Below are 12,243 nucleotides of genomic sequence, written 5' to 3'. Positions count from 1 at the left end.
CTGCAAATCTCCAATCTCCTTTATATCCACTGTGAGCAGCGTCATGAACCAGCTTCCTCGTGGCCTTGCTAATATTAGTATCTGGAAACAAACCAGCTGAGTAAAAACTAACCCCAGGCAGGACTGCAAAGATGCTGATAGGACAAGGGGAGCACTTGGAAGAACCTGACTCTCTAGCACAACCCCCACCATCAAGGGCATCTGCCCTCAAATTGTCAAGTCAAGCTGCAGCCCTGGAGTCCTTTTGGCCTCTTTATTGCTACTGGGTGCTCAAAGAGACATGGTGGCAAAAAAAAATCACCCACTTCCCCCCGTGACTGGCCCGAAGATGCACTCCGTCCCATTAGACATAGTTCAGGCTGCGGAGATTGATGCATTTTAAGCCCCAAGCTTGTACGTTGTGACTCCTATCTAGGAATGAAACCACATACCCCCAAATGCGCCAAGTACCACAAAACACAGGAGCCCTTCTGCTTATTAACACAGGTGCCCACGAACACATTGCTTTGCGCGCTGTCTCCTTGGCTCCCCACTGAATCTAGAGTGCAGTTCAAGGTCTCTGTCCTGACAGTCAAAGTCCTCCATGGGATTGGCCCAAGCCACCAGAGAGATTGCTTCTTCCTCTCCCAGCCAGGCCCTCCACAACAGGTACCGTTCCTCCAAAACAACAGAACTGTCAACCAACAGGGGGACGCTCCTCAGCGCAGGAGACAAAGACTGGCTTCGCTCACACAACAGAAAGAAAGCGAGCTAGAGAGGAGTATGGGGGGAGGCGGGGAAAGAAACCTTTGCTGTATTTTATCATGCATGCCCCTCATAGCGATGCCAGTCAAGATCACAGACTGGGTATTTAAGAATACTTTAATGGAAAGGAAAGATCGGCTCTGACCCTTTGGTTCTACAGATCAGGAGTATACAGACTGTATTCTATACTGCAAGAAGGTCGCTTATCCACTAGGTCAAAGAGAGGCATGCAGGTGTGTGCTCTCCTCTTTACCCCTCTTCAGTTACTCAGCAGTTGTAAAGAGGTAAAGTGTGAGGGGAGGTTTAAGATCAAAGGCTGACTCTGTCCAGAACGTTATTGTGTTTTTCCAGTGTTGGGGGGAAAGGGGGCAGAATACATTAAAAAGAAACAAAAACCCACCCACCCAAATCCTTTGCCAAGTGTACAGGTGAATTGACAGGAGAAGGCGTGCGGCTGTGTTCGGAATTCCCTCTGTACCCGAGAGAGGTTTGAGCAACAAAATTTAGAGCCAAATGTGAGCTCCCCAGAGTTGGAGCTGGCCTTTTACAGCTATGGCGCTCGCTGCAGAGTTTGCATAGGTATGCTGGGGGGAGTCCAGCCCCCTTCCTGTGCATACTGCAGAGGGGTGAATACTATCCGAAGGGGGTTGTTGCCTGGACACTGAACTAGTCACCACTCCAAGCACAGCAGTGGGACAGGTCAGGGCCCGGGAAAGGGAAGTCTCTCTCACAGCCCAGCAATGCTCCCCCTGATGCCCAGATGGGCCGAGCTAGGACAAGGCTTCGTAGAGCAAAGGGACAAGGGGGGGCTCCGCAGGGAGGACCTGAGCAAACCCAGTCCGGCTGCTGCTGATCTCATTCCGGAGCCCGTGGCGGGCAGTGGCTGCGGGACCGCCCAGGGCTGGGTTACACCACCGGGGGCTGGGGGGCGTCGATCAGCCCCCAGGGACAATGACATTTGCCAGCTGCCTCCCAGGAGGCGGCCAGCCCGGGCAGGGGCTCTCCCCGGCCACTCACCATGATGGAGAAGACGAAGGCCACGATGTTGATGGGGTACGCGGGGCAGAAGCAGGAGAAGATGCTGAGGACCAGGTAGTTCTTGGGCATGGGCTCGGCCTGCGGGGGCTCATGCTGGACGCTCGTCTCGGGGCTGCCGCGCAAAGCCCGCTTGAGGTCCGAGTTGGCGGCGGGTGCAGACATGGGCAGCGGCCGGGGCGGGAAGAGCTCGGCAAAAGGCTCCGCTCTCTGGGCTGGGAGCTCCGCGGGAGGGTCTGAAATCCCAGCGCCAGGCTCAGGGGAGCCGTGACCTCACCCCGCATCTCTCCTCCCCCGCCCCCGGCTGCAGGGAAGGGAGCCAAGAAAGTCCGCCCGAGAGACACGCGGCGCGGCGCGTTCGCAGCCGGAGCCTCATGCTACGCGCCGCGGAGCGGGGCACGGGGCAGGGGCTGCTCCGTCTTGTGACCCGCGGGGGGAGCCGCCGCCGCGCCCCCGCCCTCGCTCGCCCTGGGCCAAAGGGGAGTAAGCCCAGGGGCCGGGCAGGACAACATCGGAAGGGGGCGAACGTGTGGGGAAAGGGGGGCAGGGGGCGCAAAAGGGGGCGGCGCGCGGGGCTGGTGCGTCTCCTTGGCGGGGGCCCCCTGCCCGGGGCTGTGGCGATAAAGCCACGATCCTAGCCCGGTGCTTCCGTGCCCGAAAAGCTGAACGCTAGAGATGTAAGTCACTGAAACTCCCCCCGTGAAACACGGTCTGAGGCGGCGCATTCCCTTCCCTGCCGGTGTCAGCAGCTTCGAGGAAGCCAAAAATATCAAACGTAGCCAGCCGCCGGCACGTGGGGGGAGCAGCCGGGCAAAGCCGGGAACTGGAAACCCCTCCGCGCCCAGCGGCCCCTTTGCACCTGGCTTGTCTCCCACGTGGCGAGAAGCCGGCAAGAAACAGGCACTTGGTTAGCAACCCAGGCCTGGCCGGCCTGGGTCCGAGCCAGGGTCTGTCTAGCCAGGGCCCTTGGCCCTGGCCAGCACCGGCTGCTTCAGAGAAAGGTGTAAGAGCCCTGGGGGTGGGAGAATCTGCCCCACACACTAAGGCTACATCTACACTACAGGGTGTGTGTGTGTCGATTTAAGATACGCAAATTCAGCTACCTGAATAGCGTAGCTGAATTCGACGTATCGCAGGCGACTTATCCCGCTGTGAGGACAGCGGCAAAATCGACCTCTGCGGCTTCCCGTCGACGGCGCTTACTCCCACCTCCGCTGGTGGAGTAAGAGCGTCGATTCGGGGATCGATTGTCGCGTCCCAATGGGACGCGATAAATCAATCCCCGAGAGGTCGATTTCTACCCGCCGATTCAGGCGGGTAGTGTAGACCCAGCCTAAGGCTTGGGCTGAGCGCTAAGCCCCAGAAGTTGGCGTCTTAAACCCTGAAGGTTTAATTTCCCTACCACCACTTTATCCCCATGAATTGTAACAATTTCGGATATTCTTGTTATCCCCGTAAAGGTCCAATCCCTTTGTGAATCTTTGCCTCTCTGCCTTCTGGTGGCCCCGAGTCCCACAGTCGAACGTCTTGTGTGGATTAAGTATTTCCTTTTATCCCCTTTGAATGGTTCAGAGGAGCCAACACAAACCCCTTGAATGTAGAAGGCCCCAAACGTTTTGGTTGGTCTCAGCAAACCGACTCTTCCTGCGGATTGCTGTAGCCACCTCTGCACATGGGAGCCATACTATTTCGCTTTTTGGGTGGAATATTTTATAACTTTCAGAAAGGTCATTTATTTTTAATGAATAAAGGTCTGTTTCAAACATGCCCATAAAGCCATAATGGTTTTCAGGCTGATGAGACGAGACATGATAAATTTCATCCACGCGTCATTCCGAAGCCAGGCCCCAGCACTGCAATGTGGTGTTGATAGAGCCTGTACTGCTACAGCACCGTATCCACCCCCTACTAGCCAAACCGCTGCGTTCTCCAAATCCCTCCTTCGTCCCCCATGTGTCTCATGCTGGGGGACAAGGAAGGGATTGGGAGAGTAGAGCAGATACCCCCAGCCAGGAGGGTGACGAGGAGGAGAATGGAAGGGAGCCCTCTGCAGCCACATTGTCACAGGAGTGAGTGAGCGGAGCAGAGACCCCCAGCCAGGAGTGTGAGGAGCCGTCACTGGGGAGGCCATCCTGCCGCTGAATGGCTCCTGCCCTCTCACTTATCTGAACTCTCGCTTACCCCAAAGAGAATCTACATCATGCCTGCTGTCTGGGTAATCAGGAGTATACAGGGTCAGAGCGCGCCAGACTTGTACGGTGCTTTGCCTCACAACAGCCGGGCGAGGCAGGGAAGTGTTATTTCCTCTGAAAATCAGGTTGTAACAGGGGCAGCTCACGGGCAGACCACCTCCACTTGCGAGGATGCAATGTTCAGGTGTTCGTCCAGTGTAATGCCCCCTACTGTTCTGGGTCTACAGCAGACCACAGCCTATGTGGCCCTACCCTCCAGCCAGGTCAGCTTTCAAGTTCAGTCACTTTGGGGGTAACAGAAAAATCCAAACAGATGAACCCCCTGAAATTTAATGGCCTTTATGCTCAGCCTTCATCTTCCTTCATCAGTCTTTGCCTCTTTTATCCTGGGGATTTTGTTACTCCTCTTGCTGGGGGAGGGGGACCCTGCGTTAGGCATTAAGGATTGCTCCTTACACTTGTTGCCTGATTTTAGGGGCATAAATATGATTGTTTATACAATAGGCTTGCCAATTAATCCGATCAGAAGATAACAAGGTTCTCGTCCCAGCATCAGGTTACACAGAGTTTTGCAAGGACCCTCGGTTTGTATGACCAGGACACTCATGCTCAGTGCAAAAATACAGCCTCTAAGACTGTTATTGAGATAAATGGACTAGTAATCAAGAAAAAGTAACCAATCGGAATGACAAAGGAAATAATACTGTTAGAGGCATAGGCGCCGACTCCGTGGGTGGAGCACCCACAGAAAAAAATTGGTCCCCGTGGTCCTGCCCTGCCCTCCAGCTCTAGCTGACCTCTGCCTCTGCCTCCTCCACGAGCGCGCCGCTGGAGGGAGGGGGAACGCGGCGTGCTGAGGGAAGAGGCGGGGCTCGGGCGGAGATTTGGGGAAGGGATCCAATAGGGGCAGGGAGGAGGCGGAGTTAGGGCGGGGACTTTGGGGAAGGGGTTGGAATGGGAGTGGGGCCAGGGGTGGAGTCAGGGCGGGGAAAAGTGCAGGGGGGGTGCGGGCACCTATCGGCGCCGGAGAAATTTGGCGCCTATGGTTAGAGGTACATGTGGTATTGTTTACTATAAAGCTTCCTAGATTAACATACTCACACCCTTCCTTGCTAACTTGGTGGTGAGAGACAAAGGACCAACCTCGCCTCTGGCATGCCAAAGATTCCGATGGTCCAGGTTCATCCACGCTCAAGTGGGAGATGAAGAATTTAGGAGCAGTGAGGGAGCTAGAAAGCTATAGAAAGACCCAAGAGAAACTAATTAAAAAGCTGATTAAAAAAACTAACTAAACATGGGGATTTGCTCCTCGTAGAGAGCCTGAGCACTTTGTGCCCACCCTCCATGTCCAAACTTAATGTCCTCACCCCCATAATATCAGGGTACACTTATTTTATAGGCTGGCATGTTCATAAGTATTAATGACAATTAGCTCATCCTCACATGTGTTATTCCTAGCCTGAACCAGTTTGGTGGTGGTGATTTCCATGTTCTTTGTGGTGTACCTGTTAAGTTTATGGAGGGCAATCAGTCGGCCACTTATCTATGCCAAAGGTCACAAATATAAGTAGGCTAACTTACTTTAGCTCATCTTACAGGATGTGGCCTGTAGGTTCCCTGTGTTACTGCCAAAATACTCTAGTACAAATCCATACATCATTATAATAAAACAAACAACAAATCCATAAGAAAGGGTATAATACACCAGCAAGAAGGCTAGTCCTATGGGCTACGCAATCCACCATGCCATCCAGGGGCTGCTCTTACCTTTCCCTGTTTGCCAGGGTCTCTCACAGGGCTGCAGACTCTACCACTCCCACCCTGGGCCTTCTGTCTCCTGGGGCAGCTTCTTCTCAGTCTGCCACTTTCCTCAAGGCTCTCCGGCAGCCTCCTGACTCCAGAGTCTTCCCCTGCTTTGCCTCAAGCCTGTCTTTGTGGAAGGCCTCCCCCCCCTTTTCTCAGGTGGGCCTTATAGTAATTTGGGCCTGACACTCCCCCACCAGGGGTAACCCGGTGGGCTAATTAGGCCCTCAGGCTCCTGTTACCCTTTTATATGCCAGTGTGAGGCATATACCCCATCACAAGGTCCTACAGCGAGCCAGTGTCAGAGCATCTTGAACAGAACCAACAACCCTCACTTCCAGCTCTCTGCTCAACCTCCAGTGTCCCCCATGTGAACGGAGGAAAGAAAGTCTAAGAAATAATTTTCCAAGTTGGGTTGATTTGGAGATGAGAAGCCCTGCAAACTTTATCGCCACAGGATAGGTTTGCTATAATGGCCTATTTAGAAAAAGGGTTGTATGAAAGGCCTACCCCAGCATTCCTTTGTGCACCTAAAATTCCTGTTGCAGTCAGTGCATTTATAGATTCGTAGGCCGGACGGGACCATTGTGATCATCTAGTCTGACCTCCTAACACAGGCAATAGAACTTCCCCAAAATAATTCCTAGAGCATAACTTTTAGAAAAACAACCAAACAATTTCAAAATTGTCAGTGACGGAGAATCCACCATGACCCTGGTAAATTGTTCCAGTGGTTAATTACTCTCACTGTTAAAAATGTACACCTTATTTCCAGTCTGAATTTGTCGAGCTTCAACTCCCAGACATTGCATTGTGTCGTACCTTTCTCTGCTAGAACCCATTATTAAATATTTATTCCCTATGTAGGTCTGAAATCAAGTCACCCGTTAACCTTCTCTTTGGCAAGATAAATAGATGGAGCTCCTTGAGTCTATCACTACAATGCAGGTTTTCCAATCCGTTAATCATTCTTGTGGCTCTTCTCTGAACCCTCTCCAATTTATCAGCAGCCTTCTTCAATTGTAGAATCAAGAATGGAACACAGGATTCCAGCAGCAATCTCCCCAGTGCCAAATACAGAGGTAAAATAACCTCTCTGCTCCTACTTAATATTTCTCTGTTTATGCATCCAAAAATTTCATTAGCCCTTTTGTCCACAGCGTCGCACTGGGAGCTCATGTTCAGCTAACTATCCTCCATGCCCCTCCAAATATTTTTCAGAGGCACTGCTTCCCAGGATCAAGTTCCCCATCGTGTAAGTGTAGCCTACGTTCTTTGTTCCTAGATGTATACACTTCCATTTAGCCATATTGAACTGCATATTGTTTGCTTGAACCTAGCTTACCACGCGATCCATATTGCTTTGTATCAGAGACTTGTCCTCTTTATTATTTACCACTCCATCAGTTTTTGTGTCATCTGCAAACTTTATCAATGATTTTATGTTTTCTTCCAGGTAATTGATAAAAATGTTAAATAGTGGGACCCCACTAGAAACATACCCGTTTGATAATTCCCCGTTTACAATTCATTTCAAGACCTGTCAGTTAGCCAGTTTTTAATCCATTTAGTGTGTGCCATGTTAATTTTATCTCTCTATATTTTTTAATCAAAATGTCATGCGGTACCAACTCAAATGCCTTACAAAAGCCTAAGTATATTACATCAACACTATAACCTTTATCAACTAAACTTGTAATCTTATAAAAATAGATCAAGTTAGTTTGACAGGATCTATTTCCCATAAACCCATATTGATTGGCATTTATTATATTACCCCCTGTAATTCTTTATTAATCAAGTCCCATATCAGGTGCTCCATTATCTTGCCCGGGATCAATGTCAGCCGGACAGGCCTATGATTACCTAGGTCATCTCATTGACCTTTTTACAATATTGGCACAACATAGTCCAAGTGATGGCCTGGTGGTGCAGGTGCAGCAAGGATGAAAGGGGCATATTTGACACTTAACTCACGGTGCATTTGAACTAAAAAAGCCTGACCACGCAACTCTGATTTATAGAACTGGTTGTATTGACTTCAGTAGGCTTACTTGGGTAAGTAAGGACTTACTGAGGTGAATAAAGATTGCAGGATTGGCCCTTGGTGCTGTTTTAACCCCTTAATACTTCCTTTCTGGGTCACTCACCCCAGCATTTGACTGGACAGCAGAATTATCCTTAAAATATTTTCATCTCCTGTGGCAAGACCCAGGTTGCTACCAGCACTCAAAGAAAATATCAGCTGCCCTTCCTGGCTCATCTAATGCTTGAGGGGTGGGATATGTATGCCAGGGCAGAGAGCCCGCACAACTTCCTGCACCCCACTGAAGCCCTTAACAAGGCCTTGTGCATTGTGGGGAAATTTCCTCAGTATGCTTTGTCTCCCAAGAGAATGTGTGAGTATGCCGCTCTTGAGCGCCCCCTGCTGGGTGTTTAGCGGGGCAGTACTGGCTTGATGAGACACAGCTGTACATCTTGGCCAGCACAGCGGAAGGGAAAGTGATGTAGTACTGACCTCCGAGTTGCAGAAGAGAGTTCTAGAATTCTCCAGGCCTCCTCCAGGATTTGGATTAAGGACCTTGCTCTTCTACGGGATAATAAATATACAGCTAGGATTTCAGAAAAATAAAAAAAAAAAAATGAATGGCCACTTTTATATTGTTGGGAGTAGTGGGTGAAATCTATTACCACTTGCTCCCCCTCCCCCCGTTCCATTTTGAGGTACAGGATCTAAAACCAGGCTGCATTCGGTTTCTCATTTCCAAAAGTCATTCATGTACGTTTAAATGAGGTTCAAAATACTTTGTGTGACATCCTGGCCCCATTCAAGTCGATAAGACTTCTGCACTTGACTTGAATGGGGCCAGGAGTTCACCATTTCTGTGTATGGGAAGATATATATGTGGATATCAACGTAATATACATGCAATATTTACCTATATAGAGAATAAGCATCTTTCGAGCTCTATCCTAGGATCCTGGAATAAAACACATGTAGAAGGAAAACCTGCTGATCTATCAAAATGTCAGAAGAAACGATTTCAGATCGTTAGGAAATGGTAAAAATTACTCCAGTTCATTTATGTGCCAATTTTCCCATTAGTATTCAAGCACCGGCTTTCTGTAGCTGCAAAATGACTGATTTGGCCTCAAGGGACTGCTAATGAAGAACAATAGCTTTTTGGATAATATTATTAGTACACCATTTACCTTCTGAACTGAATGCAATCTGGTTAGTTCATTCCAAAGGGGAGAAGAAGAAAATAAATAAATAAAGTAGAACTGCAGGAATAGTTAGATAGACTTTCCTTTTTCAGATATAGCGCCACGCAGTCAGAACGTAACTGCTAAACGTGAATTAAAATAAAATACAACTGTATTTCAGTTGTCAATAGTTAGGTACTTAATGCTTATGGTCTCATTCGTATTGACATAGCTTCCCCTCCAAGCCCTCAGAATTAAACATAACCACATGGAAGCCATAGTACTGTAGTAGCCTAACACTCTCTGAAAGCACAGTGGGTCACACTGCACCATTGATTTTTAAAGCACAGCTCACTATTGAGTTCAATGGGAGTTGCGGGCACTGAGCATGTCTCTGAAAGGGATCGGCACCTTCCAAGATCCGCCTTTAATCCCTGAGCACACTTCCTGGGGCTGTCTGTGTTGAAGGGCCCGATCCTGCACTCTTAACTCAGGCAAAGCTTTCATTGGGAATTTTGGCTGTCAGGTCTGAAGGATCGGGCCTGAAGTCACTTCCCCTCCCCGTCGTAAACATTTCTGATGTGAGAGGGTAGCAGAAACTACATTCCATCATAGCTGGAGCAGGGGAAACTCCGGCTGAGGAGGACACTATGGCAAACCCCTTTCTTGTACAAGCCTCATGGGATCTTTAATGTCCAGGCAAAGCAGGAAGTACCTGGGTTTTTAAATTCCCATCGGAAAGAGGAAAGAATAAATAAGTTTTGCCTGGGGTGGGACGTCTACTGGGGGGTTGGAATGTTCACTGGAGAAAGCACACACCAAAATTAAGTGCACAGAGGCAGGCGGAGGAGTGGGGTGGGTTGTGAACAGGTACAGTTGGAGACTGGGTTTTCAGAAATATAGCCCTGAAAGAGGAGATTGGATGCCTCTCTTTTGCTTCTAAAGCGCATTCAAGTCTTGTGGAGCACAGGAGTTTGTTAGAGGATATTAATGAGCTGAAAAGGCAGACAGAGTGTGGCAGCTGTAAGGAGATATTGAAGAAATTTCAAATTATCTGGGGCAATGTCTCCACTAGTAATCATGAGCGAGATCACTGGAGAGTTTTGGGAAACAAAAGTTCTATCAAATAGCAGCAACTGTCTCTGAATTTAGCAGGGTTCCTTCCCCCCCCACAAGGCACTTTAAAAAGCAAGCAGGGCAGCCTGTTAGGAGGAAATTGATTAATTTTTAAATACCAGTAAATTGTCTCCACTTACCAAGGCAGACAGAGAGAAAGAGCGAGAGAGAAATACAATTAATCCCTTCGATTCAGGAGATGCAGGCAGTTTACTCCTGACAGTCTGGGAAATCTCCTGGTCTGAACGCCTATTGGAATGGGAAGTCTGGAGAAAACATTTGTAAGAATTTCAGGAACTGCTCACATGGATGGCAGAGCTCACCAGCAATTGTATTCCTAAACCCAGCTATGCTATCCTAGAACCTAGGTCAGAGTAACCATATGGTTAAGTACAGCCAATTTCACCAATCTTACTAAATTCCTGCAAAAGAACTTAGACAATGTGTTTGATATCTGGCCACTTCTGGAAGAAGCAGCGATTTTCCTGGTGATCCTGATAACACAGGCTACATTTGAACTGCTGTACCTGGTTGAGACAGGCAGTGAATATCATGGTTCAGCCTTTAAGAAATGCCCTCCTTCCGTGTTTCTTAGGGCAACTGGCAGGTCAGTCCGTGTGCAACATGCCCATTGATTTCAATGGGCGTTCCAATCACAGCCTGAGGACAGAATTAACTGTGAAACTCAGGTGTCTCTATTGCCACTTATTATGTTATGACCCGTATTGGTACAAATTCTGCCTTCAGTGACCTGTGTATAGCTCCCAGTGATTTCAAGGGGAGCTGTGTGTGCGCGCAGAATTTGGCCCATTTGGGTGTAATGGTATGTCTGCTCTGGATCCGATGGTGTCTAGGGCTAGTGTGGATACATGAGGAGAGCAGGGAGAAGATGCAAGGCACTTTCCCCGCCCTACCTTTCTCACCCCACATGGGGCCAGATCTAATAGCAATCAATCAATCCCAGAGCATGGGGACTGCGCTCTTCTAGTGCATTCAGGGATATAAATCACCCCAAAGGGCCAAGGAAGAGGCAGGGCCAATGCTTCCCCACCCTGCCTTGGCTCATGGATCCGGCTAGGTGAACTGGGGAAGGACCGATGGTGCCTCTTGAGACACAATGCCTGACTATAGTGCAGGTAAGATTGCTTGCTATGCCCTCAGTAGGGAAAGTAGGCCTGGATCCAGAAAAAAGGAGAACGGACAGAAGTTTTTTGAGACTGGGCACATGGCAGAAGGAATATTAGCCTGACAGTATCACAAATGGAGACATCTTAATGGTCTCTGAGTAACTGTAATTTCTTCATCATCTCCTGACAGCTATCGCTCCCTGCCTTCTGCTTTCTTTTCAGATCAAGGCTGGCCCTGCCACACTAGAAAGAAGGGAAAAGAACAAATAAATGAGACACAGGAATAACATTTTTCTGGTGTCACAAAGATTTTTATTTTGTGGACAGATCAAAGACAAAGACACAAACCTTTCTGAATACCCTGACCTTCCCTGGAACCATCTCCACCTGGGCTAGAAGAAGGGTTGTGAATGGAGGAGGTCTCGCACAGGTGATCAGTCGGTCCGGTCAGACTCACGTCCTGATGGAGTTGGAGTTGACTTCTATAAGTCCGTGAAAGATGCACACTCTCTCAGACCTCTTCCAATGTTCAGTTAGACTTTGTCCTTAGGGATTCTTTCTGTGACAACTGGAGACATTCCCAACATTGGAGAAAAAAAACCCACAAAAGACAGACCTAGAAGACTGCAAATCATGTAATCCAATTTCATTATTAAGCCTAGATAACAAGATTAGAGTTAAAATATTTACATGCTACTTAATTCCTGTTCTACCATGGATTATTCACAGGCTTTGTTTTAGGAAAATCAGCTAACAATAGCATTAGGTAACCCATCAGTGTTGCCAAGAGTTCAGTGCCTGGAGGCATTCGCCTTGTATTTGATGTGAGAAAATTTTTGGGCAATTTTTTTTGTTTGCTAGAGAAATTAAAATTTTGGATCATTTCTTCAATTAAACTTTTCTGTAATGCCTTAAATGCAGATACCAGACCCAGATACTAAGGATACTTGTACAGCTCCCATTATCACAGGACCAGACACGCTTTAACATACGTATGTATTAAAATTGTGCCGTTGGCA

General features: G+C 48.6%; 1 protein-coding gene and 1 long non-coding RNA gene across 2 annotated transcripts in view; one reads left to right on the top strand and one right to left on the bottom strand.

Annotated features, from left to right (window-relative positions):
• The window catches only part of TMEM233 (transmembrane protein 233), a 25,722-nt gene extending 23,134 nt beyond the window's left edge, over positions 1 to 2,588 (bottom strand). The window contains exon 1 of the mRNA XM_005288709.4: positions 1,762 to 2,588. Within this exon, the coding sequence (XP_005288766.2) occupies positions 1,762 to 1,944 (183 nt within the window). The 5' untranslated portion in view covers positions 1,945 to 2,588. The remainder of the gene's footprint in view (positions 1 to 1,761) is intronic.
• LOC135975734 (uncharacterized) lies at positions 1,522 to 12,243 on the top strand. The gene is made up of 4 exons (XR_010592741.1): positions 1,522 to 1,836; positions 6,642 to 6,856; positions 6,935 to 7,029; positions 11,447 to 12,243. It is a non-coding gene; the product is annotated as an uncharacterized LOC135975734 (long non-coding RNA).

This window comes from Chrysemys picta, chromosome 15 (assembly GCF_011386835.1).
Source record: "Chrysemys picta bellii isolate R12L10 chromosome 15, ASM1138683v2, whole genome shotgun sequence".
NCBI classification, from domain to species: Eukaryota; Metazoa; Chordata; order Testudines; family Emydidae; genus Chrysemys; species Chrysemys picta.
The sequence above is the reverse complement of the archived record's forward strand: the minus strand, read 5'-3'. Positions and strand labels throughout refer to the sequence as shown.